General features: G+C 38.5%; 2 protein-coding genes across 4 annotated transcripts; both read right to left on the reverse strand.

The window, feature by feature from the left end:
* Positions 1-4,555: 4,555 nt before the first annotated feature.
* pyroxd1 (pyridine nucleotide-disulphide oxidoreductase domain 1) lies at positions 4,556-14,838 on the reverse strand. 3 transcript variants are annotated; one of them, XM_063501110.1, is made up of 13 exons: positions 14,745-14,838; positions 13,946-14,026; positions 13,498-13,617; positions 12,309-12,437; positions 11,772-11,845; positions 11,492-11,688; positions 11,302-11,399; positions 9,409-9,511; positions 9,196-9,311; positions 8,455-8,577; positions 7,202-7,339; positions 6,924-7,013; positions 4,556-4,827 (listed from the first exon to the last, which is right to left on the reverse strand). In XM_063501110.1, the coding sequence occupies exons 1-13, from the start codon at positions 14,745-14,747 to the stop codon at positions 4,669-4,671; spliced, it is 1,431 nt and encodes a 476-aa protein (XP_063357180.1). In that variant the 5' UTR covers positions 14,748-14,838; the 3' UTR covers positions 4,556-4,668. The 3 variants fall into 3 exon arrangements, with proteins under 3 accessions (XP_063357180.1, XP_063357179.1, XP_063357178.1); XM_063501109.1 differs by lacking the exon at positions 14,745-14,838 and adding an exon at positions 14,118-14,424 and having other exon boundaries at positions 9,196-9,308; XM_063501108.1 differs by lacking the exon at positions 14,745-14,838 and adding an exon at positions 14,118-14,424.
* Positions 14,839-20,411: 5,573 nt separating this feature from the next.
* On the reverse strand, positions 20,412-23,096 carry LOC134615697 (calcitonin gene-related peptide 2). The gene is made up of 4 exons (XM_063460286.1): positions 22,964-23,096; positions 21,623-21,719; positions 21,234-21,374; positions 20,412-21,143 (listed from the first exon to the last, which is right to left on the reverse strand). The coding sequence occupies exons 2-4, from the start codon at positions 21,700-21,702 to the stop codon at positions 20,969-20,971; spliced, it is 396 nt and encodes a 131-aa protein (XP_063316356.1). The 5' UTR covers positions 21,703-21,719; positions 22,964-23,096; the 3' UTR covers positions 20,412-20,968.
* Between the last annotated feature and the right edge of the window lie 3,891 nt (positions 23,097-26,987).

Here is a 26,987-nt window from a genome sequence, read left to right on the forward strand (position 1 = left end):
AAGGAGTTGGCAGTAGTAGGAAGGAAGAACGCCCTTTAACAGGAAGAACTCTTTTGCAGAACCAGGCTCAGGAAGGCAATCTTAGAGGCAAACACAACTGGACTTCATGAGGTTTTTGCAGATATTTTGGTTCTTTAGTTCTACAACAACACCTAGTGGGGTCAGTTGCTTTGGAGTTGTTACTGAGAGTCGTTAACCCACTATTTATTTATTTATTTATTTATCATGTGAGTGGTTACATGACCCGAGGTGTGATAACAGACATAGGACATGCCAGTCGACAGGTGAAACCTCTGTGAGACATTGCCCAATCTCACCATTAAATGAGTTATTGACGTCACCTGAGGTAAGGTAAGAATGGGGATTGAAACGCCTAGGGAGGAGTCAGTCATTGTAAGTAGCTGATACCTGGTTTTCTAAGCCACCACCTTATTTTGAGAAAATTCATTCACAGAAACAATATTTGTTCATAGAAACCGGGTGATACCTGGTTTCATAATCCACCACCTCATTTCAACAATATTCGTTCACAGAAACCATCCTGTCTTCCTGGTCCAAAAGGTTAACATTGGGGTCCTCAAAAGAGTGCCCTTTGTCCTTAAGGCACAGATGTACACCTGAGTCTTGTCGTGTTGAGGTGGCTCTCCTATGTTATGCCATGCGTTTGTGGAGTGGCTGTTTTGGATTCTCCTATGTAGCAGTTGAAGCACTCCTCACTACACTGCACCGCATGGACTATGGTTTTTGTTTTGTGTTTGTCTGTTTGGGCTTAGGGATGAACCCGTTTCTATGTTGCAAGAGCTGCATGCTTGAATTAAAAAAAAAAAAATTCTCTGACAAACCTGTTACTTAAGGAGGCGCAGTGTATTTTCAACTGTCATTCTCTTCCTCCTTGGTTGGTGTCTGAATTTCTATCCTGTACATCTTTGCTGATATAATGAAGGCCCAGTTAAGGTTAACTGCATGTTTTAAGTGCTTTTTTGCATTTATGTGTTCCTTTTCTTTCCCTTCTTTAGAGGGAAAATGTTTTTGTCAGTGGTTTAGGGTCCTCAACACCCCAGGGTCCCACCACCCACTGGTGCTCCAGTGGGTGGGGGAGTCAAAGAATAGGTACTTTGTGTGTGGTTTTCTGATGAACTTCAGCATGGAGGTTTCATCCTCCTCAATGCACCTGCAATCTATTCCCATCCCTGGGGTGTTTAAACCCCAAATCACACCCTGCCTCAGGTGACGTCAATAGCACACATAATGGTGAGGTTGAGCAATGTCTTACAACGGTTTCAACTGTCCTCTCAGTGATGGGTGCGACTGAACGGCAGGGGCACCTCCGGAATTTTTTTTTTAGGGGTGGCCATATTAAAAAAATATAAATGTGCCAAAAAAATAATTTCCACTATTATATTATGCTGTTGTGAAATATAGGTTACTTGGAAAAGGACACATATATTCAGTTACCTCTTCTAAATGCTAAGATGAAAACAGAGCATTAGTAATGTCCTTAATTTATATATCCGCAAGGCCAGTAATGTTGTGGGGATGGAGCTGGACTTCCTTAAGTTGGTGTCGGAGAGGCAGATGTTGTCTAAGATAAAGACAATGTTGGATAATACCTCCCGCCCACTCCATGACATGCTGGCTAGCCATAGGAGCATGTTTAGTGGGAGACTGAGATTACCAAAAAGCACCACTGAATGACGCAGGAAATCATTCCTGCCTATGGCCATCTCCCTGTACAACTCCTCCATCTAACACACTGTAAACACTGCAATAGTTACACCCTTTTTACACACGCTTTTTTCTACTCTGTAATATTCTTGTCAATTTTCTTGATATTTATTTATAATCACCTCTGTCAATCCTTGATATTTATTATTGCGTGATTTGTATATATTGTGCTTTTTCTCAAATCTGTAACATATTGTATTGTTAAATAGTCTAGTCTGTTTCTGTTACTGTACTGGAACAACTGTAACCCTCAGTTATTTCCTTAGGGATTAATAAAGTATGCTGATTCAGATCCATATTTATGAATTCTTTATAATCACCCATGCCAGGGTGTGGGGGACTGGCCACCGCCCAAAATTTGGGGGTAGTTGGGACTTCCAGTCAATCAATCAATCAGTCAATTAAAACAGATTATTAAAGATTTCAAAATCTTACTTGGTTTTCATATGTGCCTATTTTCAGTGATATCAACTTTAATAGCAGGAAATTAACTAGGCATATAATTCTTTTCTGTCTTTTTTGCCATACTAATATTTATGCCTGATCTCAGTTGCTTAGTAACACACAATCTGTCTACAGTGGCACCTGGCATCTCAGCCCTGCCCTCCACTCCAGCAGTCTGCATATAAACAAGGACTTCTATTTTATCTTGATTCATTTGGCTACCTAAGCAGTGTTGACTCACCCTGTAAACAATTCCCCGTTTTCCGCCTGTGCAGGTACACCAGGGAAAACCACTCAGTGCAATCACGGTGTCAATTCCTGCTGATTGCTGGGCAACTCCAACTGACCAAAATTGGAGAATGTCATCTAGCCCAGAGAAATTTTAACAGCAGCAGGAGTAGCAGCAGAGGAGTTTGTTGTTCATGTTTCTTTACTAAAAAGACGAGGATATCATTCTGTGTTGCACAGTTGTTGTTGCTCATTTACATCCCTATTTTTAGTCACTTTTCAAGTCCAGTTAGTCAACTCAACCTTTGGTGCTCACTCGGTCAATCAGTCAATAGATGTGATTAAATAAAACCACTGACCTACAAACACAAGCTTACAGGTGAACATACAAGAGAATTGGGTGGGTGGGCGTTCTGGTCATCATTAAATCATTACACCTTTAATGTTTCTTGTCCTTTGTCATTTGGTAGGTTTTCAAATAGTTATACCACAAAAGCACATCTCACAGTAACAATGGGCAGCACAATCTAGATTGTTGCTGAGGCCTGGGAGGAGCTCTAGTTACTCTTCAGGCTGAAATCTGATCAGGAGTTACTAGGACAACATAGAAACAAAGAGATTTTCCTTTTCGCTCTCACGTAGAACACGTTTGCCTATTAAAATCAAGTGAGTGTTAGTGCATGCCATTTTCATACTACCCTGTGTATCCTATACCTCAGTATATATCTGATTTAAATCAACATGATGAGTTTAAACCATGACAATAAAGTGATGGATTTACAGTGCTGTGGAAAATCTCCAGCCACACCCATTTCTATTTATTTACCTCCAAGCAGCTGACTTTCTTGGAATTTTAAAAAGTGCTATTGAGCAATAGTTTCCAATACTTTCTGAATGTTTTTCAACATTTTCCTTTGGAAACTGACACTAATTTTCAGATGTTTTTTTTAAGATTGTTAAGCCAGTACACACTGATCTATAAATAATTTTAAGCATAGAAAAGGCACAACCTAACTCAAGGGATTAACCAACACAGAGATTAGTCATCATATGTAAACATGACTTGGCAAAGAACCAACAAATTCTATCTTCAGGCACTTTGTTGTTAACAGCCTGTTACACAACACTCCTTCCTGTTTCTTTAATCAATGAAAGATAATGTTGTTTCACAGGTAGAAAATAGTATATTGGCATCAACAAAAATATTTCCAGAGAGCTATTGGTAATTTAAAAAAAACTTGGTGTATGTCAACTTGGTATGCAGGGTTTCCTGAGAAAACTGTCAGGCCTAAAACCTATAGCAGATGAACAGTATTTGTCTTTAAGCATATGAAAAAGCGATGAGAGATGTCTCGCCCTCCAGTTGACCTACTGTTCACTGAAGCCTCATCAGAAATCTTCTCACTGGAATAGGTGGATGTCAGGAAGCCATTCTTAATGAAGGGAAACAAGGAGAAAAGGCTACACAATAACTGGGCTGAAAATCAGAAGCAACTTATAGAGTGATGAATCAAAAATATAGACAGTAAGTGTCTACAGCCATCTGTAAAGCCTGGTGGAGGCTCTGTCATGTTTGGGACTGCATTAGCCATTGGTGTCTAATGCGATTGGTCAAAAATCATGGAATTATGAACACAGAAAAGTGCAATCAGATTTTGAATCACCATACATACCATCTGGAAATATCTGAAATGGCCATGGCTTCAATTTCAATATGACAATGATCCCAAAACCAGATAACGCAGTAAAAGCATACCTAGATAGAAAAATGCACAATGGAACACTATCAGTCATGGACTGGCCTCCCGAAAGCCTGGCCTTCAATATTACTGAGTGTGTGGGTTCATCTTAACAGAGAACAGAACAAGAGACAGCCAATATCCAAAGAAGAGCTTTGAATATCTTTCAAGAAGCCTAGAGAACTATTCCTGAAGACTGCTTAAAGAAATGACAAGAAATGTTGCCTAAGAGAGTTCAGGCTGTGTTAAAGAATAAAAGTGGTCATACCAAATATTGACTTTCAAGCTTGTACAAATGTCAACATCTGTTTGTAATAAATTGCTGCAACCATTTCCCATTTCCAAGGAACCTCCGAAGAAATGGGGGATGGCTCAAGACTTTTGCCTAATACATATTTCAACCAACAATTTAGTGCATGTGGTTTAGAATTTTTTTTTATTTAAAGCAAAAATAAATAATTTCATTTACTATTGCAAACATAATCTTTCTTTCACACAGCTAATTGCCATTGTTCAAACTCTCCAGCAGAGCTCAGTCGAAGTAGTCTTCTATGTCAATGTCAGGGTTAAGCAATTCTTCTCCATATGGCGTCAGATCCATCTGGTTGAGTATCAGGTTTTCAAATGTTTCTTCCAGGTCTGTTTCTCCAATAAGCACTGCTCCCACCATCCTCCCTCCATTGAGAACAACCTGGAACAAACATTTAACTGGTATGAGATGGACAAAATATTAATATTAGCCAGAGACTGTATACAAAAGACAAAGACACCCTGACAGCTCCCATTGGTTTCTGGGTTCCAGATTAGCCTTTGGTGATTTTAATTTTGGAGACTGAAGAAGTTACAATGCTGTGAAAAAGTATTGCTGCGTGTGCATGCATACTTCAGTACAGGCAACTTTAAAGCCCTCCCTTCAGCACTGTGCTAAGGTTGTCAGTCTGATACAAGCCTGGATTTTGACAAGGCCACTCCAAAACCTCTATTTTGTTTTTCTCTCTAAGCCAGGGGTGTCCAACTTCAGGCCTCAAGGGCTGCTGCCCTGCGAGTTTTAGATAGCACCCTGTGTCAACACACCTGAATCAAACGATTAGTTAGTTACCAGGCCTCTGGAGAACTTAATGTTAAGGAGGTAATTTAGCCATTTAAATCAGCTGTGTTGGATCAAGGATACATCTAAAACCTGAGGCCTGGAGTTGGACACCCCTGCTCTAAGCTATTCAGAGGTGGACATGCTGGTGTTTTGGATAATTGACCTGCTGCATAACCAAAGTGTGCTTGAGCTTCAGATTTTGTGAGAAGAAGAAAATTCATGTTTCCATCAATTACAGCAAGTCGTCCTAAAGCAGCAAAGCAGTCCTCGACCATCACACTACCACCATGTTTGACTGGAGGTATCATTGTCTCTTTATCAAATGCTGTATTAGCTGTACGCCAGATGGAACGGGACTCAAGCCTTCCAAAAGGTTAAACTTTTGTCTCTCCATTCCACATAATATTTTCCCAAAAGTCTTGGGAATCAGCAAGATGTTTTTTGGAAAATGTGAGATGAGCCTTTTTTGCCAGCAGTTTTCGCCTTGGAACTCCATTTGTAGATAGTGTATACAAAATGCAGCTTTTAAATGATGACTTTATTTATTAAAGGGAAAAAGCTATCCAAAGCTACCTGGCCCTGTGTGAAAAATGCTTTTGTCCCGCCCTTGTTAAACCATGACATAGTTTTCAAAAGCTGAGTTAACTTTCACAAGCTACACCCAGGTTTGTTTACTGCCAGACCTGTTGAAACAAGATGTTGTTTGCCATAGTGATGTAGGCTGAAGTTCTCAGAAACAACACATCATGTCACAATCTAAAGAAACTCAAGAACAGATGAGAGAAAGTCATTAACATCTCTCAGTTTGGGAAGGGATGGTTATATCCCATTTAGGAGACAGGATGCAGTAGGGATAAAAGAAGCCTTGAGTCTTTTGGTCTTCCTCAGAGGTACTCTAAAACGATGGCCGGAAGGTAACAACTCAAACTCACTGTGAAGTGGATGGTTCAAACAATTAACAATAGAATGAGCCTTTCTAAGCACATTTTTATTGTAAATGGCCAAAAGTCCATCTTGCCAGCACCCTGAAATTTTGCTACCATTTTTTACCAGAAGACCCAACTAATTCTTATTCTTCACCGTCAGGTTACCAAACCAGGCAGTGATACAAAAAGACATCACAGATTTGATAAAATTTCTATAAAACAAAGACAACATCTCAGATCAGACATTAAAAGATCTCATTTTCCTTAAAAAGAACAGTCTTTGTTGAACTTTTTTAGTAGTGGCATCAGCATGAGATTCAAAACACAGTTTATGGTCAAGTACCACACCTAGATATTTATAACGCTCAACAATCCCAATATCAGCAGTTTTAATGATAGTAGGTGATGAGCTATAAGTGGACTTACTAAAATCAATAATCATGTCTTTAGTTTTTGACGCATTTAGTGAAAGGAAGGACTCATCACACCAATCCACAAAATCATCTACAACCTGCCCATGGCCTGACTCGTCCCCCACCAGAAGACTGACGATCACTGTGCCATCAGCAAACTTCAGGATGTGTCTGTTCGTGCTCGGGTTATATTTGTCTGATATAATTTGTGTGATGATCTGAAACATCTAAGTTTGATAAATATGTCAAAATAAATAAGTAAAAATTCAGAAAGGGGGCAAATACATTTTCACAGCACTGTAAGTACCAGTCCTTTTACCATTTACTGTCATCACATTGTTTATCGCTGCAGTTTCACCTTGACATACTCCTGGCCTTTAGTGCAGCGTACCAGCAGCTCATGGTCTGGCCCAAGCCCTTGACCATTAAACTTTCCCAGTAGGACCACCTGTGGAATAATCAGAAGGAGACGCGTTTTTTAAAAAAGCACTGTGAATCAACCTTGAGGCTAAAACCATGCGGCCCTGTGAAATCACCTTGAAAAGAAAGAAAACCTGTCCACTTTGCATAGTTGATGTTTAACCTATTAGTTATCATTTAAATACCTTTGCTGCACTTTAGTAAAACATCTCTTACCTTGTAGTTGAAGAATTTCGTAATATGTGAGAAGAGTTCAAAGCAGAAGTCCAGCTCCACTGGTTCTGACAGGATGTGTGCTGCCATGCAACGCCCTGCATACCAACCCATCTGACGAGCTTGCGTCCATAAACGTATCTGTACACACAACACATACACAGTGTTACATTCAAATATGCATTACAGTGCAAATATGACAGCTGCTCTCCACACTTTTCTAACACTGTGCGAAGTGTCTTTACATAACATTGTGTATGAAACGTTACAGCCTACTTTTCTTTTTAGCAAAAAATCTTTATGTGTATGTATGCGATCATGTTTTACAGGATGACTACAGCCATAAAAAAGCAGAATTAAACATTTTCTAAGATTAAACTAACAAAATAAAATATACCGTGAGGGGGAAAAAAGGAGAAAAATTTTCCAAAGTAAAGTAATGAGTTTAAAAATACTGACAAATGCTTCTTAATTTAAAAAATAAAATCCAGATATAATTATTTTCTTAAACAATCTCTCCTAATCTCATTTGTTTAAAGTTTGAAACACCTTCACCATGCAGTGCAGTTAGCTTTGTAAGCCTGTTCAAGCATGCGCTTTCTCAAACCATTAGTTGTTAAACTTGTCGTTAAGTCAGCGAACTGAATTACTGCTGGCACGCTGGGTCTAAACTGACACCTTTCAGTGTCGATTAAAACCCACATCTATCACAGTTTCACAGCTCGTTTCACAGAAAGAAATGGAAAAGTTTTGTTGTATTGTACAAACTACTGAGAATTCAAATGCACGGGGATATAAAGAAGCCTTGCAAACAGTCATATCTGGGACAAACTAATCTTGTTTCACTAAAATCTGTCCAATGCTCTAGAAGGAGTAGTGAGTGTTGTGAAAACCGTGCCTGTAAAATGACCCATGAGATCTCAATCTTGACCTTGAGCACAATTAAGATGATTAGCTGATCATTGTGTCCAGAAGTAGCAATTCCTATGACTTGCGGATGGACAGATGGATGCTTTGCCATGGCATAAGCTAATACATCTTATTATCTAACTTTTAATTGTTTTCCACATATAGAAGCTGCTTAAAACAGAAACAGTTGCTTGGCATTATAATTTTGTTTTAAATCAAAAATCAGGAAACACATGGTACGCTACTTTTTCTAATTTTTACACTGGATTACTTAAACGACATGAGCAGTACGTAATGTTTAAAGGACAAAAATGCTGCACTGTAGATTAACTGACTGTTTTTTTTACCTGCTGCCACAGAGGGCTCTGCTCCCAGCACGCAGTGCACACGTCACCTGCAGCGTACACATCTGCCTCGGATGTCATCATGTGATCATCTACTTGTAGGCCGCCATCGTCTGCAACCACAAACTTTCACACAGAGAAATGATCAGCACCAGTAATAAAAATAAAACAAAACAAAGGAAGATGTAGTACATATAAGTAAATCAGAGTGGTTGCTGTAGACTTTACACTAACTTCGATGCAGTGGCACTTTGCTGGAAATCCAGCAGCTTTACACAGGCTGAAAAACCAGAGTAATGAAAAAGCTCACCTATGCTTTACTGACATCTAGAGGCATTAAAACCACATTTCCACTTACAAAAACAGATAAGCCGTACAAGTAGGTCTCATGCAATTTGCCTTGCAAAACACTGAACATTACATCGAAGTGAGCAGACACGAGAAGAGGTAGAGTGTGTACTATTAGTGAGGCTGAAAACACTTGGGAATCAAGAGGGAAAAGGTACTTTATGTGGGAACAGGAGTATTTAATGTAGCATAGCAGATACAGTCATGAAACTGTGTGCAGCTCAACAAACTTTGGTAAAATCTAACACGGTACTGGCCAGACACATGACCGTACGATGAATGACAAATGGCACGAACGCATTTAATAATAATGCAAAACAACAACGTTCCCAAAGCCTGAAAGCTCTGGCAGAGTCACTAGGAATTTCCACTTTGCATATGGATGAGTTTTCTTACCGTGTTGCCTTGGAGAAAGGGCTCAGTGTTTGGAACGACACCTGTGGCGCTGACAACAAAATCGCAGCCAAATGTCTGGGCATTAGTCAGCCGGACGTAAACTGGCCAGTCTCCTACTGAGACAAAGTGCAGAGTGTAAAAAAACAAACAAAAAAGTGAGCAAGAAAGGAGGAGGGTTAGAGAAAAACACAGAGCAGTAAATTTAATCCTCACCACACTGAGTTCTTAGTGTTTGCTCTGGGGATTTATGAAGCTCCTCAGAGGTGAAGATCTTTTCCACCTCACACTGGTACTCCACTGAAACTCTGCGGGACACCTGAGCACATGCCAGCAGTGTGAGGGGATTCGTCAGAACAGGAGGACAGTATGACAGGATAAATGGTGTGCTACACTCAGGCTTTTATAAACTACTAAACGTGTCTCCTACCATTAAACAGTGCAGTGAGCCATACAACACATTATTTGATATTTAATCCCTACCAGTAAAGTAAGTGTGGATTTTTGACTGATGGTCAGACAAATTATGGTTGTGTTGCTAACCCAGGGACTCACTGAGTCTAGTAATCCAAAAAGTCTGTATTTCGAAGATTTTTTTTTATTTTTACATTAGCTACAACCATTAATTTCGGTCTTATGAGGCTAGTGTTATTGCAACCAGGTTGAAATGGTTAGTAAAACAATGTTAAAAAGAAGCAAAAAGCAATTTTAGAACCTAATACTGTTAAACCTTTAGATTGCCTGCTATCTGTCCTGTGCGTCCACTACGGCACGCTTCAGCATTTCATGTAGTTGTGAACGAGGTTAGCAGTAATTCTGTGCTGCCTCACCACTACAGCCTACGTTATTTTTGCATGCTGAAGTGGAAATAACCACTTCCCCATTTCTCTCACTGCATTTTTGCCATGTCTGAACCTTGACACAAACAACCTTACATCATCTGTTAGAGACACTGTACAGTCACAGTAAAAATAAACCCTCTTTTACGTTTAAGGTTCTACATATCAAGACAGATTAAAAATCATCTGAGCAGATCTTAGAATTAGTTAAATACGCGATCACATGAAACACAAAACTAGTGTGTGGAACACCACTGCTTACTGCTTCCGTATGACTTAAGTGAGTAAGCAGCAGTCAGGTGCTGCTGATCAAATGCAGATGATTAACGCATCATCAGCAAGTGTGAGCACCTTTCTCAAAGCAGGGGTTTTGGCAGTTTGTAGGTCTGGGCTTTTAGGTCTGTATTCATGTAATTTTGTGACCTGATATGTAAAACCTTAGATCTGACAGACGGTGTACTTTCTTTTGACTGTGACTGTATAATGAGGAGACATGGCACTGAAACAAACCTGAATAGAAATTTATGGGAAGAGTTCTGTAACATCTCATAGTGGTTAGCACTGGGCCTGTGTGTGTAGAATTTGCATGTTGTCTATGTGTCTTTTGACTGTTGGAGGAGTCAAAAGATTTACATGATTGGTTAACTGATGATTTTAAACAGGCCACGACAGTCAGATAAAGCTTTTAGAATAAAGCACATTATGAATGCACAGTTAAAACTGAGTGGTCAGTATGACTGAAAAAGAAGTATAACCTGGGTGAAAAAGCTTTTTAAACCTTATTTGCAATGTTAGCAAAATGTTTTAATCCTTGTTTAATCACATTTGACATTCTACACTTGCAGTTAAATGACATTAACCTAACTACTAAAATAAAAAATGTTTTTCCATTATAGCTGTTGAGTAGCAAGATAAGGTTCAAGAGGGATTTTGATACTATGAATTTGATAATGAACCAACAGAAGGTACCCGCAGCTATGCTATTAAGTTAATGGGCGTTAGGGTGTGAACCCATTTAACTGCACTGTAAAATATAACAATAGCTATCTTAGAAAGGCGGAACAACACAGAGGAAGTGACGTGCATTTGGATAAAGATGACAAAACTAATTTCCCAAATTAACTGTACTGTTTTTAAGTTAAAAACACATTCTGAAAATTCAACTACCACAGAAACAGTACATGTAAGACATTTTAGGACCTTGTTCAAACAGAACATAAGCCTTTTTTTTTACTCCCCACAGACTTCAAACACGCATACAGGATCTTACCTGCTCTGCTCCTCGAAGAGCTATTCCTTCATGCCAGTCCGGACCCAGGGCACTTCCAGAATCCGTAGGACCATGACCGTACGCTTGTGAGCTTCTATCTGAGAGAAGACAAACATTTGCTTTATATACTTTTTTTCTGTACTAAAGGAGAGAAGAGCAAAAGTGTAGAACAGGAAGGAAAAGAAAGAACCTGCTGTGAAGATGTGTGAGCCTCCGGGAGCTGCTTCCTCTGTAGTGTAGCGAGGCCTCTTACAGGGGGCAGCTGCCTGGGGTTTGTCGGCCTCAAGCGATGGGATGAGGAATTGTGCTGCTCCTGCATCAAAGAATGTGTTTCCTATGGCCTTGTCCTTTACCGCCCAGATCACCTCACAGCCTTCCACCTCATACCTAAAGATCACAAAGTTCACAAGTACTCAGTAAAGCATGAATAACTGTGGGCTCAAATGGCATTCTGGCTACAGCAGACTTACACTAATTCCAAGGCAATTCCTCCATTCCCAACAATAACAATCCTCTTAGCTTTGGATAACCGCTTCTGAAACTCCTTTAAAAGAACAAAGAAAACTAGTGACTCATCTATGTTTAAAGGTTATTAATAAAACACAATCATTTACAGACACCAAGTATTTTATAAACGCTTAATCACTATGTGTAATTAATGCAGATGTAGAAAATACACAAACACCCTTTTTTTGTTCAGTGAAACGAATAAGATGTCACAGAAGCTGTAATAGCTGAAATTCAAACACTGTTTAGTTGTACAGAAGCTCAAAGGGTTAGTAGACTGGTAATTAGTCGCTAATGCCACATCCAGTTAAGTAATATCACATTAATGAAGAGGAAAAGACCAGAGAAGAGGGACTAAAATACAAGGACAAGCAGTCAAGCTGTTTTCTTTGGACAAACTGTTTGGTGTTACTATGAAAGTCTTATGAGGTTAGTTTCCTCAGGAATTTCAGACCCACATGCTACTAGCTACACAAACATCCAGAAGATTTGGCTTGTACCTGAGCACTATCTGTGTCCCGTATCCCCAGCACGTAAGGGTTGTCCTGCGTTAGCAGCTTGGGTCTGGCACCGCTGCAGATACACAGCTTCTTGTAACCAAAAACCCGGCCATCTGCAGTTTCCACACACTGACGAAGAGAGGAGCATTACAAGTGAAATGGCAATCAATTGTGAGCTTTAACTGTTGTCTCTCACACCCTCAGTTTCTTGAAAAAAAAAGGTGTGATTTAAACATAAAGGTCGTCTTTAAATCCTCCTAGCCTTGTAAGCATTTAACACATTTGCCTAACACACAAAAGATCCTTATTTAGGATCCAGGAGCAAATCCCTGAGAAGGGGTTGCAATGTAGTAAAAAAAAAATCTCATCAAACCAAATCTCATCCTTAATCCTTCACCCTAGGTTCTTTCTGTGTTGTGTTATGCAGGCCATAACATAGTGGATCACTTCATAACCTACAAAAAAGAGCAACAGTGAAGAGTGCTGCCCACTCATATTTTCCAGCTGAAGATCTGCTACACTCACCTTTATTAAAGCTCTCAGCACCTCTCAAGTCAAATTAATTATTGATAATCCTAAAAGCTGACGTCTAAAATGAAGGCACAACCAGTACAGACTGACCTGCACGACAACCTTCACTTCACTTTGAGCTTTGATTTGGCTCATTATCTTTGATTACGAGACATGTCACTAAACTCATAACAAAGTGCTTCAAGGAAAGCAGCAAATTTTCATATCAGGCAAACTATAACAACATTGCACAACATTTATATTTCAATTACCACATTTAAAAAATTGCTTGCATATTTGCAAGTTATGATATAAAATGCAGTCTCTTGACAGATATGTTGATCATTTATTTTCACGAGACAGAGGACACACCATCTCCTCTGTTTTCCTAAAGAATGATGCAGCGTAATGGATAAGCTAAAGGAGGCACCGTTCATTATAGCGAAATTCACTATTGTACTGCAACAATAATCTCATTCTTGTTCCACGGAACCTGCCCACCATATGTCCACAAGGTGGCAATAGTACACAGTTAATAGTAATTGAAAAGTGCTTGTTGCATCAAGATTTGTTGCATGAAAACACTGTTTGCACTCTGCTATAATTACAGTAAGTAAACAACATGTGTGGCCTTTGCTGTCACATATGCATCCTACATGGCACCAAACAGTGACCTTACATGTGACTTTGTGTGGAGTGATTTAACAGCAGAATGGATGATAGTAAGGTTGGGGAATTTTTCTTCCAGAACACTAGATGGTTGCTCCTCCACGTCAAACTCTTCCAGTGTCCTGGACACCTTTGAAAGGAGGACAGTGGAAAATTACAGCATTAAAAGCCATTCAGAGAAGTGATAAGATAGCCTGTTGATTGTCAAACCCGAACAGTAAAATACAGTGTACATGATGATCATATTATGTTTTTAAAGGCAGCTTGTATGTGAATCATAATGAATCATCATAATGAAATACTGATTATTTCTTTTTTTTAGTACAGTTGATGACTTAAAATACATGAGCGCATGCATTTGTAACGTGGGAGTTTGTGAGAACAAATCCATAACTCTGTCAGAGATGAAGCTCCCACTGAGCTACCGCCACCATCATCGTCATCAATGTCCCTCTGACCTGCTTGTAGTTGGTCACTGCCTTGATGTGGGGACCTGCAGTTATCAGAGCCACGTCAGCGGACGGAATCTGGGACGACAGCTGTCAATGTAGATTAACATGTACGTTAAGTAGCTACATGGCACACGCATTGTACTAGCAAAGCTTTTACATGCCATTCATCTCATTTCACCTGCTCCACACATGTCACGCCAGCGATGCCACCCCCCACGACCACGAACTGAAACGTTTTCTCTTTTTTATTTTCCATTCTTCTGAAATGATCAGCTAACAGAACCTAGCTAAAACCAGACCCTTAGTATTCTGAAGACGCCTAATTTTGTTTTAACAGTCAAAAGATTTCTCGGACACTTTACGCCATAACGAGGAGACGTCAGCACACATTAGAAACGTGGAAGCCCAACTGGCTGTCGGGCTGAAATATCAAAAATACTTTAAAGTTTTTCTCGAGGAAGCTAGGTTGATTTAGCACACATGAGACTGATGTTGCGTTTAAAAAGCCTCGGAAATTGGAAACTTTAAACTTAAAAAGACATCATTTACGACCTCCGCACGCTTAACATTTTACAAATATGAAACTGAATCCACTTGGAGTTAAGTGAACAACGGTCTTAAAAGCCATTAGTGAAAAGGTTCAGTGAAAGATTATGAAATAAATGAACTTTGATTCAAATTTAACAGATTTAAAGGACTGTTAGACAGCTAACATCGATATAGATAGAGAAAGTATGGTTAACTTTTAAGGTGCTATTTTGTTTGGATTTTACGTAAGGTGGAAGTCCTAGTTAAGTAATCTTACCATATTTTGGACATTTCTCCGGGTTGGAGAGGAGGAATTCCGATTTTTCGGGTGTTTACCAATGCAACACGGCCACAGTATTGTAACTTCCGTGTTTATGCGTAGCGACGGCAAGCGACAAGAAAACTTCCAAACGCGTACATCTAGAACTCAGATATTTATTTATTTATTTGTTTTATTTCATCGACGTGTGCTTGTCACATCTAATTCCTAAAGAGCCATGAATATTTTCCAGGAACGAAAATATATGTTTGTGCCTAAACAAAGGTATGGTTGACTAAGAATCAGATATACAGGAAAGATTAAACATTTAAATTTTAGTCTTCTAAAAAGAGGCGGTTAGATTTAGAAATATCGTTGCCTTGTAGTCATAGTTTCTGCTTACTAGCTAAAGTTTTGTGTGCTATATACGAATTAGCTATGGATCACAAAATGTCTTGTACATACAGTAATGTGCAAATTTCTTGAGCCAGTGTTAATTTTGTTACTATGTTACCCTACTTCCTTGTAATTTTTTTGTGGTCTTGAGTAATAGTTCATCAGAAGTTTTTCTTTGGAAATTGGTTTTTTTTCTCACTTATTTTCATTCCAGTCCTCATAGCTGACCGTCTTCAGAAGATGTGTTTGTTTGTTAAGCACCACACCACAATGAATCATTCAAATGTAAAATAAAAAGGCACCTAACTCGAGGAATGAACCAGTGTTGTGTCTACACATAACAACAAAGAACTAGTTCGTATCAGTAGCACTGTTGCTATCAGCTAGTCTCAAAAACGCATCATTTATTCCTTTTTTTTTTTTTTTTTTTTTAGCTTTTAGCCAGAAACGTGCATATCTCAGCATGGTGTCCTGAGATATGCTCTTAAAAGGAGGGGAAAGCTGGGCAAACGGAAGAAAAGAAGTAGTGACAGGCCTAAAAAACTCGAGCAGATTTTCATTTATGTTTGGACATGTTTCAATAAATGTTTCTAATTTTCTGTGCAAAATGTAAAGAAATGTGGGGTGCCTCAAAATTTTTGCTCAGTATTGGATACATTTTACTTCCCCATTTAATCGTTAGTGTTTGCTTCCATATTTTTTACCTCTCTGTTTAATCTTTTTGTGTAAATAGAAAGACAGTCAAAGAACCAATAACAAAATTAAAATCAACAACAATAAAGGGTATTGTTTCAGATTTCAGAACCAAGGACAGCACTGTTTGTTGTGTTCAGAAGAGATCTGTCCATAGTACTGAAACAGGGTGGAGGTCATTGTTTGGAGACAGACTGAGTTTTGTACCCTGTATGTGTCCACGTAAGTCCCCATTTGAAGATACAAATTCTTGCTGCCTTAGAAACATTCTTTAAGAAACTCAGAGAAAAGGCTCAAACAGCTCGAAACAACCAGCTTGTATTAATATTTTGGATTACATTCAGATATTATTAAGAGGAGTGATGCTACACTGGCTTTAAGTGTAGCTCGCCTGGTCTCTGGATAAAATGACCCTCTGTCTTATTGTTGTTCATCAATAATTCTTCTTATTGTTATTATTATTAATAATATTTGCATCGTTATTTCATTATATTACATATTAATGATGCTTACATTCTTTCTGGTTATATTATGTACAGTCAGTCCTTTAGTTTTAATGGTTTATGTTTCAGGGCATAAGAGAAATAATCTATTCCTTATTAGATCTTAAAACTGTGAAGACTACAACCTCAGATAAACTACAAAACACGACCTGTTAGTCCATCCTATTATTTATTTAACACCAATTAAGCCAAAAGCTGCTCATTTAACTGCAAAAGCAGTATGTGAAAAACCAAGTCCACCCTGTGATTCAGTAACTTGTAGAACGACTTTTAGCAATAATAACTCAGATTAATGGTTTCCTGTACGACAGGCTTATGAAGAATATCTTTTGAGTTTCTTCATAGGTTAGATTTTAGGCTTCAAGTTTTCCATTTATTTTACCTTTATTCCCTCAATCATGTTGTCATATTTTAGTCTCTGTGGTAGGTGTTTTTCTGTTTGTCTTACGTCCTGTTTTTTGGGGATTTTTTGGTAGCGCTTCTCTTGTGTGCATTGGATTTTAGCTCCCTTGTCTTACTATGGCTGTTTAGTTTTAACTGTGTTTAGTTTTTAACTGTGTACTCTGGAGTTTCCCATATTACCTCATATGCCTACTTAAAGCATCAGTCTAGTCTAATTCTTTGTCTCATTGAATTGCTGCCAACTGTTACTTCCTGGCAACTGAAAAGTAGTCAAATATCCAGCCAAATAATGCCAGAAGTGTGTCGATGACTACCAAAGAATCTGGTTGAGGTGCAACTTGTTGCTCTTTTCTTTACTTGTGATATTCATGTGTGTTATATTTGCTGTAATTTGTGAAGCTCTCTTGGCCAGGTCTCTCGCAAAGAAGAGATTTTTTATACATCCTTTTATTTTAGAAAAAATTAAAGGATGTATAGCTTTCGGGCATTAAAAAAAACAATAACACTTTCAGCATTAGAGAAATTAATAATTTTAGTCACTACAGAGACCCTTTATTACTGTAAAAGACATGTAAATCAATTTAGTAGCAAGAGGAGGTTAAAGTCCTTTGTTTTGAATTTTGGTGGCACAGCAACCTTCTTGTTTATATTGAAACACAACTGTACCTTTAATGCCACAGATTAATGTGGTCACCAGGCCATGAATCAGATCTAAAATTCCATCAAAACATTCATCAACCGTCATTACCGCAGTGATAAACAACCCTGCAGCAGATAGCAGTTGCAGTGCCATTTGTGGTTTTACATGAGGCAATCGACAGATCTTGACATGATCCCCATACACCGTCAGAGTGTTTGGGGGATAATGGCTGCATTGTTTTTGGATTCATCAGCAAAAGCCGGCACTTGTTCTATTTTTGAAAAACCTTTTATGCAGGTGCTAACCGTGCATGGGAGTGTTGATGTCAGTGTCTGAGATGATCGGGTCGCTGCTAATCAAACAGAGGTTAATGCTGTGCGTCATACGTCGCCTCTTGATATTCATTACCCTGAATAACCTCTGCAGAAAGGCAACACATGACTATATGGGAATACAGTATTTGTGGCAATTACTAGACTTTTACTTAGCTTAGAATGGGGAACTTTACCTATTCATGTATCTTCACATCTGCATGAGAGAAAGGCACCAGAGCAGGACTTTTAAAAAAGAAGTGAGGAGATTTATTTACAGATTACGTGAAAGCTAAGCAGACTTTAAGATAAAATTAAAAGTGCCAATATTCTCAGGTTTGATCAATAAACAGCTAAAGTTAAAAAGACAAAAAAGAAAAATGACTCCATCAAAGCAGAAAGACACAGTTTGAAAATGACAGATACTTCTCTGTAAATTCAGTCTTACCATGTAATAAAAGTGATGATCTTTTATCAAAATTACCCCCTCTGTGTGTAATTCAGCTAAACACTGATGATTATTTGTCAGCACCGTTTCACTTCTGCAGATACAAAAGGTGTCGTGAGAAAAGAAGATGAGTTGGGAAAGACAACTCTCTCATTTTTCCCAACATTGTTGTTATTTTGTTGTAAAATAATATTTTAAAATCATTTTAAAATAGCCTCATTTTAATTTGCTTTTAATGTTTTTAACTAACTTCATTTTATCACTGTTGTACACCTATAAATTCCATTGCATTTTATATTATAAGGCCCTTACCAGGCACTTGTGGCACCTGGTTATTTGTTGTTTATTGTAGACTGTACAATTTTTAGTCCTATCTATCTATCTATCTATCTATCTATCTATCTATCTATCTATCTATCTATCTATCTAGCTATCTAGCTATCTATCTATCTATCTATCTATCTATCTATCTATCTATCTATCTATCTATCTATCTATCTATCTATCTATCTTTAATTTCACATCATTCTTTAGTTAATTGGACAGAAATCAGCAGGTGGGAAATTATAAAGGAGAAAGTGAAGAACTGGCCTAATGAAGAGGGCCATGATGATGATGATGAAGAGCTGTGAATCTGATTACACTGTAGCATAAATCAAATTAGTCATCTGAAGTATATATTGTGCAATACTTGAGGTTACATACTGAAGTAAGGTACAATATAAAAACTATAAATCTGCACTCACTGGTCACTTTCTCTGCTACACCTGTTCAGCTGTTCCTTAACACAAATATCTAATCAGTAAATCACATGGCAACAACTGAGTCTACTCCTGAAGTCTAAACCGAGCATCACAATAAATATGAAAGCGACTGTGAGAGTGGCATGGTTGTTGGGACCAGAGAGGCTGGTCTGAGTATTTCAGAAACTGCTGATCTTTGGGATGGTCCCAAACAACCATCTCTAGGATTTATATAGAGAATGGTCTGAAAAATAGAAAACATCCAGTTCTCTGGGTGAAAATGAAGATAATGGCCAAACTGCCTCGAGCTGATAGGAAGGGAACAGTAACTCAAATAACCACTTGTTATAACCAAGGTATGCAGTAGAATATCTATGTATGCACAGCACATCAAGTCACAAAGTAGATGGGCTACAGCAGCAGAAAACCACATCGGGTACTATTTCTGTCACAGCTGAGACTGGAATTCCCACAGGATCACAAAAATTAAACACTGGAAAACTGGAATAAACTTGCCTGGTCTAATGAGTCTCAATTATTTGCTGTGACATTAGCTGTAAGCAACATCAAACTATGGATCCATCCTTCCCCGTATCAGTGTGACTGGTGGTGTTGTAATGGTGTAGCAAACTTTGGGACACTTAGTACCAACTGAGCATTTCTACACCACAGTCTGACTATTGTTGCTGGTCATGTCCATCCCCGTATGACCACAGTGTACCCATCTTCTGATTGCTGTTTTCAGCACCATGTCACAAATCATCTCAAACTTGTTTCATAAACATGACAATGCGTTCCCTGTACTTCCCTGAAAAGGTGTAGTCACATCATGGATGTGCAACTAACAAATCTGCAGCAACTGTGTGACGCTGTCATGTCGATATGGACCTGAAACTCTGAGGAATGTTTCCAGAAACTCATTGAATCTCTTCCATGAAGAATTAAGAGTGTCCTGAAAAAAAAAGTGGCCTTAACGAAGGACTAAGAAGGTGTAGATAATACGGTGGCCGATGAGTTCATAGCACACCACTTAAGGTACTTTTTGGATGCTTTGGGGTGCATCGTCTTCATGGCATTGATGTGCAAAGTTGGTTTGATATGGACTCAAATAACAGGCACTAAAAATGACTTGAAGAAAATGGTACCTCATAAGCTTCTGCATTTCATAATACCAGGAAGTCAGACTAATTATTTAGTGTTAAAAGTCCCTCAGAAGTTCCTACCGCTTCCCCTGTTTCGTGTGTCTTGAGCTTATCATTTGCTTGCGTCAGCAACATATACTACTTTTTTGTTTTACAGAAATGAAAGTGGTGTTTATCTTGTCTAGCAAGAAAGTGAACAAGTGTTATTCTCAAAATGCTGAACCATCGTTTGCTTGTGATGAGAGTGAAAGATGAGATTGAATTTGGGGCTGAATTATCAGCATTTCCTCTGAGTTTCTTTGGCTGTTGTGTTCCTCATGAACGCTTGACGTGTTATGGAGCTGGGTGAATTAATGAGCTGCGTGAAATAGGATGGCTACTTCATTTTTAAGTTTATTCCAGTGGCAATGCAACTTTCAGAGTTTGCTCATAATCAAAGTGAAATAATTTTATTTGATTTAATGGACATCTCCTGAAAGAAAACGTTTTCTGTAATCATCAGATGGATCCTAACAGCTCACAGCTCCTGCGTGCAGCTCTAATACAATAATGTGGCTTAAAACGCATAAAGGTTTTAAAAAATATAAATATATTTTTTTACAATTTTATTATCAAAACAACAAATAACATTTATTTTATATTGCTTTACATGTTTTTTCCTTTATTTTATTTCCCATGAATTACTTTAACGTTTGGTTGTTTTTTATTATTATTATTCCCATCATGCCATTGTGCAACAACATATGAAGCCACAACACACAAAAAGGCAGAAAAAAATATACAGTGATGTTTTAAATCAAAGGCACTGTTTCTTAAGTTAAGAAAGTAATCAATAAAAGTCTGTGATCATTGCCATCATTGCCATCATTATATATGTCATTCTCACAATCATTGTTACATGATTGGTTATATCATCAGAGCTGTGAGGATTGCTGCAAATGCTGTGGAGTTTCCTCAGTTGCCACTAGAGATTCACGTAGCCTGAAGGCTCCAGTAGGTCTCTCTTGCCGTAGGTGGCAGATCCCACATTGGTTGGTGCGTACACAGTACCAATAGTGTTACTGGAACGGACCAGGAAGTCTGCTAGCCTCTGGGTGACGCAGGTGGCTGTGTTGCACTTTCTCTTCTCTATATGGTGACTAAGAAAAGCACAGATATTAAGAAACACCACAAAAATACTCGTAGATTTCAACTTTTTTTTTAATGAAATCAAGCAATAATGCTGCTACCTGTTCATAGCTGTGAGCCCCCTTCGTGGCCGTGTACCCACGAGGCTGAGAAATGGGTTGGAGATTAGCCCGGGAAGCAACCAGGCTTCGCTATCTGGGAGATCGCTTTCCTGCTCGCTGGATGAGCTGGGACTGAAGTACCTGAATCACAGAGGACAAAGGGCCAAACCATTTGACATTGATGATACGCTCTTGAAGACATCCACAACTCCCGAGAACAAGGAGAGAAAGTGGCCACTTAGCTCCAGCCCCACTTCTCCCTGCACAGTGAAACACTTTCCCCACAAATGAGCACAGTTGGTTTCCATCTTTGATTATCAACATTTGAGCCAAATGAAAGCCAAAGTTCTCCTGCACCTCGGCTCTCTGCTTTGAATGTGTTGGCTTACCTATAGCTTGGGGCAGCAGTGATGCAGTGCAGCAGCACAAGCAGCATGAGAAGAAGCACAGGCACCCTGAGGTGATACATGCTGTAAGCGTGATTACCTGCAAACACAACAGGAGTTACATTTGTTTATTGTGATTCAGGGAAAACCAGTGAGACATGTGATAGTTTTGTCTGACTCCCAACAAATTAGGTACATCATCAATATAGATGTCAGGGTTTAACATAAGTGTTAAGCTATGTTAAATTATATTTGAAAAAATGCAATAAAGTTATAGTTAGATTGCCAAAAATGCATTTTTTAAAAAAAAAATCTTTGAAATAGTTTTAAAAGCAATTAAATCCATGGTATCGACTCATCTGATACTGGGATTTTTCCACCATAAAATGGAGCAAGCAGACATTTTCAAGGAGGAGCAGTCTGAAAAACAAAGCTTGTTGTTTCTGGAAATGCTGACATTATTTCAACTTCAGCAACGTGCAGCACAATAATTAGAATATAGTTGCTTTTAAATGCAAATCTGAAGGAACACTTGAGCTGACTTTGCAAAAACAATATGGGATGGATTCATTTAGGCACAGAATTTTACTTCAACTAGAACAGTACATTTGCCAGTACTGGTTTCTTAAAGGTAATTTAATGACACCAGCTTTAAATGTTGAACATGCGCGCATCATTTTATTCACATTGAATGTATTTTAAATATATAAACATGTCCTGACCATGTGCATTTTTAGTATAGGGTGCAATATTTTCAGGATTTGATTTTGAAGTAAAAGTAATTAAGAATGTTTTATTTTGTAATATATATCCAAATTTGCTGAGTAGCTTAAATGTTAGATTATAATTATATCATTTTATATCATTTCATTACTAATTAATCAGCTGCATATGTGTTCAAATGATGACAAAGTCTTTTATTGTGTTAGTCGTATGAAAATAGTAGCAGCAATCTCACTGTTACATCTGTTTACAGAACAACACATAATATTTTTTTTAAATAAATAGTTTGTTTTTTTCTGTTTTTGTACATTTCAGTCTTAGTTATATTTCCACGTCACTACACAGAATCATCTAACTTAATGTAGATTTCATCTACACATGTCCCTGTGCTCTATGTGAATTTCAATCTTTTACTTAATCTTCTAACCTCTCTTTTACTTACTTAAAAAATATGCAAGAAATAGACTTACTAAAATATTCCCTTTTGAATTTTTTAAAGAAAAATGTTGCTATACAAACTGAGATAAATGTCAGTTTCTTCTAGCACCTCATTAACAACTATGAATAAAACCTGTGGGGGAAAAAAAGACATCCAAGCCATAGGAAAGACAAAATACTCACTTTCTGTAGTCTTGGCTAGATCCCAGTCTGCTACTGGAGCTCTCCAAGGTTTGTCAGACAGTCACACAAGCCGACTCCAACAGTTATAGGCTCTCTGCTCAAACCACTTGTGACATCAGCTCTCTCCAAATATAGCCTTGCATTTTCATCTACAAAAGGGTGGGGTAGGGAATAAAGCGGGTCTTATACATGTCATATAACACTCAGTTCTACCGTAATGTACACTCTTTAATATTCACATGAGCAGAATAAAAAAAAAGAACGAAAGATAATCGCAGTACACAGACACAAACACACGCACGTCTGCATACGTCACCATCCTCATCATCACAGTCGTCACTATTGTCATCAGCTGCCGTGATGGGACTGACCCGCCATAAACCCACACCAGGGAGAAGAACACTGTCAGGCTGTCTTCCTATTTACCTTGAGACATGTAGTGAACTTTTACTGCAGGTCACCAAACTCTGGCCTTAGCGCCTTCCTCTGGGCTTCAGCGACGATTAATAAAACATGTGAAGATGAATTATCATCAATAATAAATGGTGCCTCATTATTTTGATGGGACGTGTCACAAGCAACACAGTATTAATTAATGAATTGATGGTCAAATTTGAGACACTTTAGAAGCGCGCGACCCAGCAGTGTGACAAGTTGAAAACTAGACTAGTAGTTGCATCTTCTTATTTAGTTTCCTAAAGACTGTATAAGCAAATATTAAGTTGTTTTCTTTTAAGTAAACAATATGCATTGCTTGGAATCCAAGAGGTGATTGATCTAGGTTTTATTTACTGAGATAAAAACCCAACAAGAGAGATTGCTCTCTGACTTGTGCGCTTAATCACCACATCTAAACAGAAAAGGTGTCCTTAACAACCACAAGACTTTTAGAACAATGTCCTTTGGGCAAATGAGACCAAAGTGGAGCTGTTTGGCCGTACTACACAGCACCGTGTTCACAGCATATCAGCACAAAGACCTCATACCGGCTGTCAAGCATGGTGGTGGAGGGGTGATGATTTGGGCTTGTTTTACAGCCGCCTTACCTGGGCACCTTGCAGTGACTCACTTGACCAGGAACTTAATGTATATAGAAATATTCTAGAGTCAAATATGAGGCCATCCAATAGCAGCTAAAGCTTAGCTGCTATTGGGTTGGGCAACAGGACAATAAATCTACAACAGAGTCAATGAACGTGTTACAATGGTCCAGTCAAAGTCCAGACCTCAACCTGGCTGAAATGCTGTGGCGGGACCTTAAGAGAGCTGTGCATAAATGAATGCCTGCAAAAATCAATGAACGCAAGCAACATTGTACAGAAGAGTGAGCCAAAATTCCTCCACAAGAATGTGAGAGACTAATAAAGTCACACAGATAATGATTACTTCAAGTTATTGCTGCTAAAGGTGGTTCTAGAAGCTACTGAAAGATAAGGTGCACTTAGACAGATAGTGTGAAAATTTCCTAGCTGCAATCAGAGAATATCAGCCTCCCTTTGAACTGATAGTCATGTTATTAAGTAATGTGTAATGTAATATGTAATATGTATTATAAATCTGTATATATAGTATGTTTTAATATAACACAAACACATTTATATAAATCTACAGAAAATAAGCAGCAAATACAAATAGACAATTCTGATGAGCTGTGGTTTTCACAGAAAGATATCTCATAAAAATGTATTCATAAAACACTGCAAGAAAAAAAAAAACGACCATCAGTTTCACAACAACACAGTGCATGACTCTTAATGTCATAGTTATTGTTACTGGTGAGCCAAAGAGAGCATCCTACTATCTCACTGGGGAGATGCCAGCACAGGCAGCAGGCTGCTGGTAAGTGCTAGTGGTTTTCACCGCAGATTGAGCTAACAGACATATAGTGCACTCTTAATGGACGTATAACACCCCCAAACCCACTGCGGTCCGATGAACACCTCCCCGAGTTTCCTGTAAGCTTCAAAAAAAAGAAAAGAAAAAGGTAACTGCAGAGACAGTGACAGGATATTTTTCTGATTCCTCTGCAGCTACATGGGTTTTTATTATTTGCTTGCACAATATCAGCTCAAAGTTTCAAAGTTGTGACTGATTTATTTACATAAATGCATAATCACGTGAGAGTCCGAAAACAATTACTTGATTTAGCTATATACCAGAGATTTTGTACCTCAGGAGTTTTGGTAATTTACAACTTTTTGAGGAAGAAGAGAGAAAAGAAATTTTCTTTTTTTTTAGTGGAAGTCCTGGAAAACATTGAGTCAAGTCATGTCATCATGTGGTGCCTTGGATTAATTTTGTACATGTGAGAAGTCCAACCTTACAGTTTGATTTAGCACAGAACCAAAGCTCACACAAAACCAAGTGAACCTTCACAAGCTTCATCAAATCCTGTTTAATCCAGTTTTTCTCCCTTTCACTTTTAGTGCAGAGATTTGTGCTTGTAAGCATCAATAAATATGGTCAACATGGTTCATTAGTATTCTTGTAGCACTGAATATAAGTGGGATGAAACCTCACTGGAGAATCATTCGGACGTAAGCAAGGCGTGCCAGCAGTGCAGTGCTATGACTTGTTTGCACTGAGAGCATCGACGCCTGGAAATGTTTCCATGTTTGTAGTTAACTACTGTCGCATGGGCAGTTTGGCACGATGCATTACCTAATTGGTGTGGGAAAACTCTTTGGTCACATGATTTCATCACTTTTGTTTATTCGAGGGAGGAGCACTCACACACGAAACCTGTGTGTGTCAACTCTTTGGCCCGTGATGCATCCACAGATAAAAATAAACACTTGACGTCACCAACATTTACTTCTACATGGAAACCAAATAGCATGTTTTTTGAATTAATTGCATTAATGACATCTTAGTCAGGAAGGTGTTTTGTTTTGTTGTTTTGTGAATGCATTTTTACCTTCCTACTAAATATCTCTTGTACATCAAGCAGTCTTATGTATAAAGTTACGATTCTGGTGTTTTCTTTCTTCTTGGACAGCGTGCATAGGTGCAGAGAAACCCTCATATTTCAGTGGTACTTGTAAAAAACCCCATTCTTCTCCTCTGCTAATGAGAAGAAACATACTTTAAGACATACTTCTGTGCGCAAAACAAGTCCTCGATTTTGCCTAAACTTAAATCTGATTAGGAATTGTTGTTCAAAAGACCAAATGTAACATGAAAGATTCAAGCTTAGGGACAAAACCTACTGAGGATCTGCACCTAAAAATACTTTTATTTTCTCCTGCTGCCCGGAGCTTAACAGCATAGGCTGGTTGTACATTTCACACAACTCTTAACACAGCAACTCTCTCTCACACCTCTCTGGAGTGTTTTTTCTTTTCAACCTTTTCCCACCTGACGCAAAATCAAGCACACAGATTTTTACACTGGTCAAAACAGCTGGTGAAAACAAAGACACATTTAGCAGCTACATTTGTGATCTAGTCTTTTGTACTTCACCTTGATGTTTGAGCCTCACCGTACAGTCTAAAAATACCAACCCCCTAAAACGTATCAATATTCCTGATCTTGTTTGGAATGTTTTTCATCTCATCATGTTTTCAGTTGAAAAAAGATCTTGACTGCAGGCATTCCAGTTTAGCATCCAGACTCTTCTACTATGAAGCCATGCTACTGAAACAAATGCAGTATACAATTTAGAATTGGCCTTAGGGTTAAAAATATATTCCTCTAAAACATTTTCATGACACATTTCCTGAATGACAAGTCTGCTTTTCAGCTCTATGTTTTCCAAAAAGTATTTCAAAGGTCGGTCTGTCCCAGTACAGAACAGTTTTCCATTTTGCCTCGGTCCATTTTATATGAGCTTTGGTCCACAGACAACAGCAATGTTTCTGGATCATGTTCACTTATGGCTTCTTTTTTGCATGACAGGGCTGCATTTCTGGATGGCACGGTGGAATCATTTCTAAGCCTGTGCAGTGATCATGCCTGTTTTTAATGCAGTGCCACTTGAAGAGCACAGGCACCTGATACGTTTTTTCAGGCTTGTCCTAAAGTC

The sequence above is a fragment of the Pelmatolapia mariae genome, linkage group LG17 (genome assembly GCF_036321145.2).
Source record: "Pelmatolapia mariae isolate MD_Pm_ZW linkage group LG17, Pm_UMD_F_2, whole genome shotgun sequence".
Taxonomy (NCBI): Eukaryota; Metazoa; Chordata; class Actinopteri; order Cichliformes; family Cichlidae; genus Pelmatolapia; species Pelmatolapia mariae.

Bases quoted from the DNA above. Each gene is read 5' to 3' on its own strand.
- pyroxd1 (XM_063501108.1), bottom strand. From the start codon at position 14,195: ATGGAAAATAAAAAAGAGAAAACGTTTCAGTTCGTGGTCGTGGGGGGT. The intron at 12,438-13,497 runs GTAAGGTCACTG...TCTCTTCGTCAG, and splicing joins CACTCCACACAAAGTCACAT to TGTGTGGAAACTGCAGATGG. The intron at 11,846-12,308 runs GTACAAGCCAAA...GTTCTTTTAAAG, and splicing joins GGGACACAGATAGTGCTCAG to GAGTTTCAGAAGCGGTTATC.
- LOC134615697 (XM_063460286.1), bottom strand. From the start codon at position 21,702: ATGTATCACCTCAGGGTGCCTGTGCTTCTTCTCATGCTGCTTGTGCTG. The intron at 21,375-21,622 runs GTAAGCCAACAC...TCTGTGATTCAG, and splicing joins ACTGCTGCCCCAAGCTATAG to GTACTTCAGTCCCAGCTCAT. The intron at 21,144-21,233 runs GTAGCAGCATTA...TGCTTTTCTTAG, and splicing joins GGGCTCACAGCTATGAACAG to TCACCATATAGAGAAGAGAA.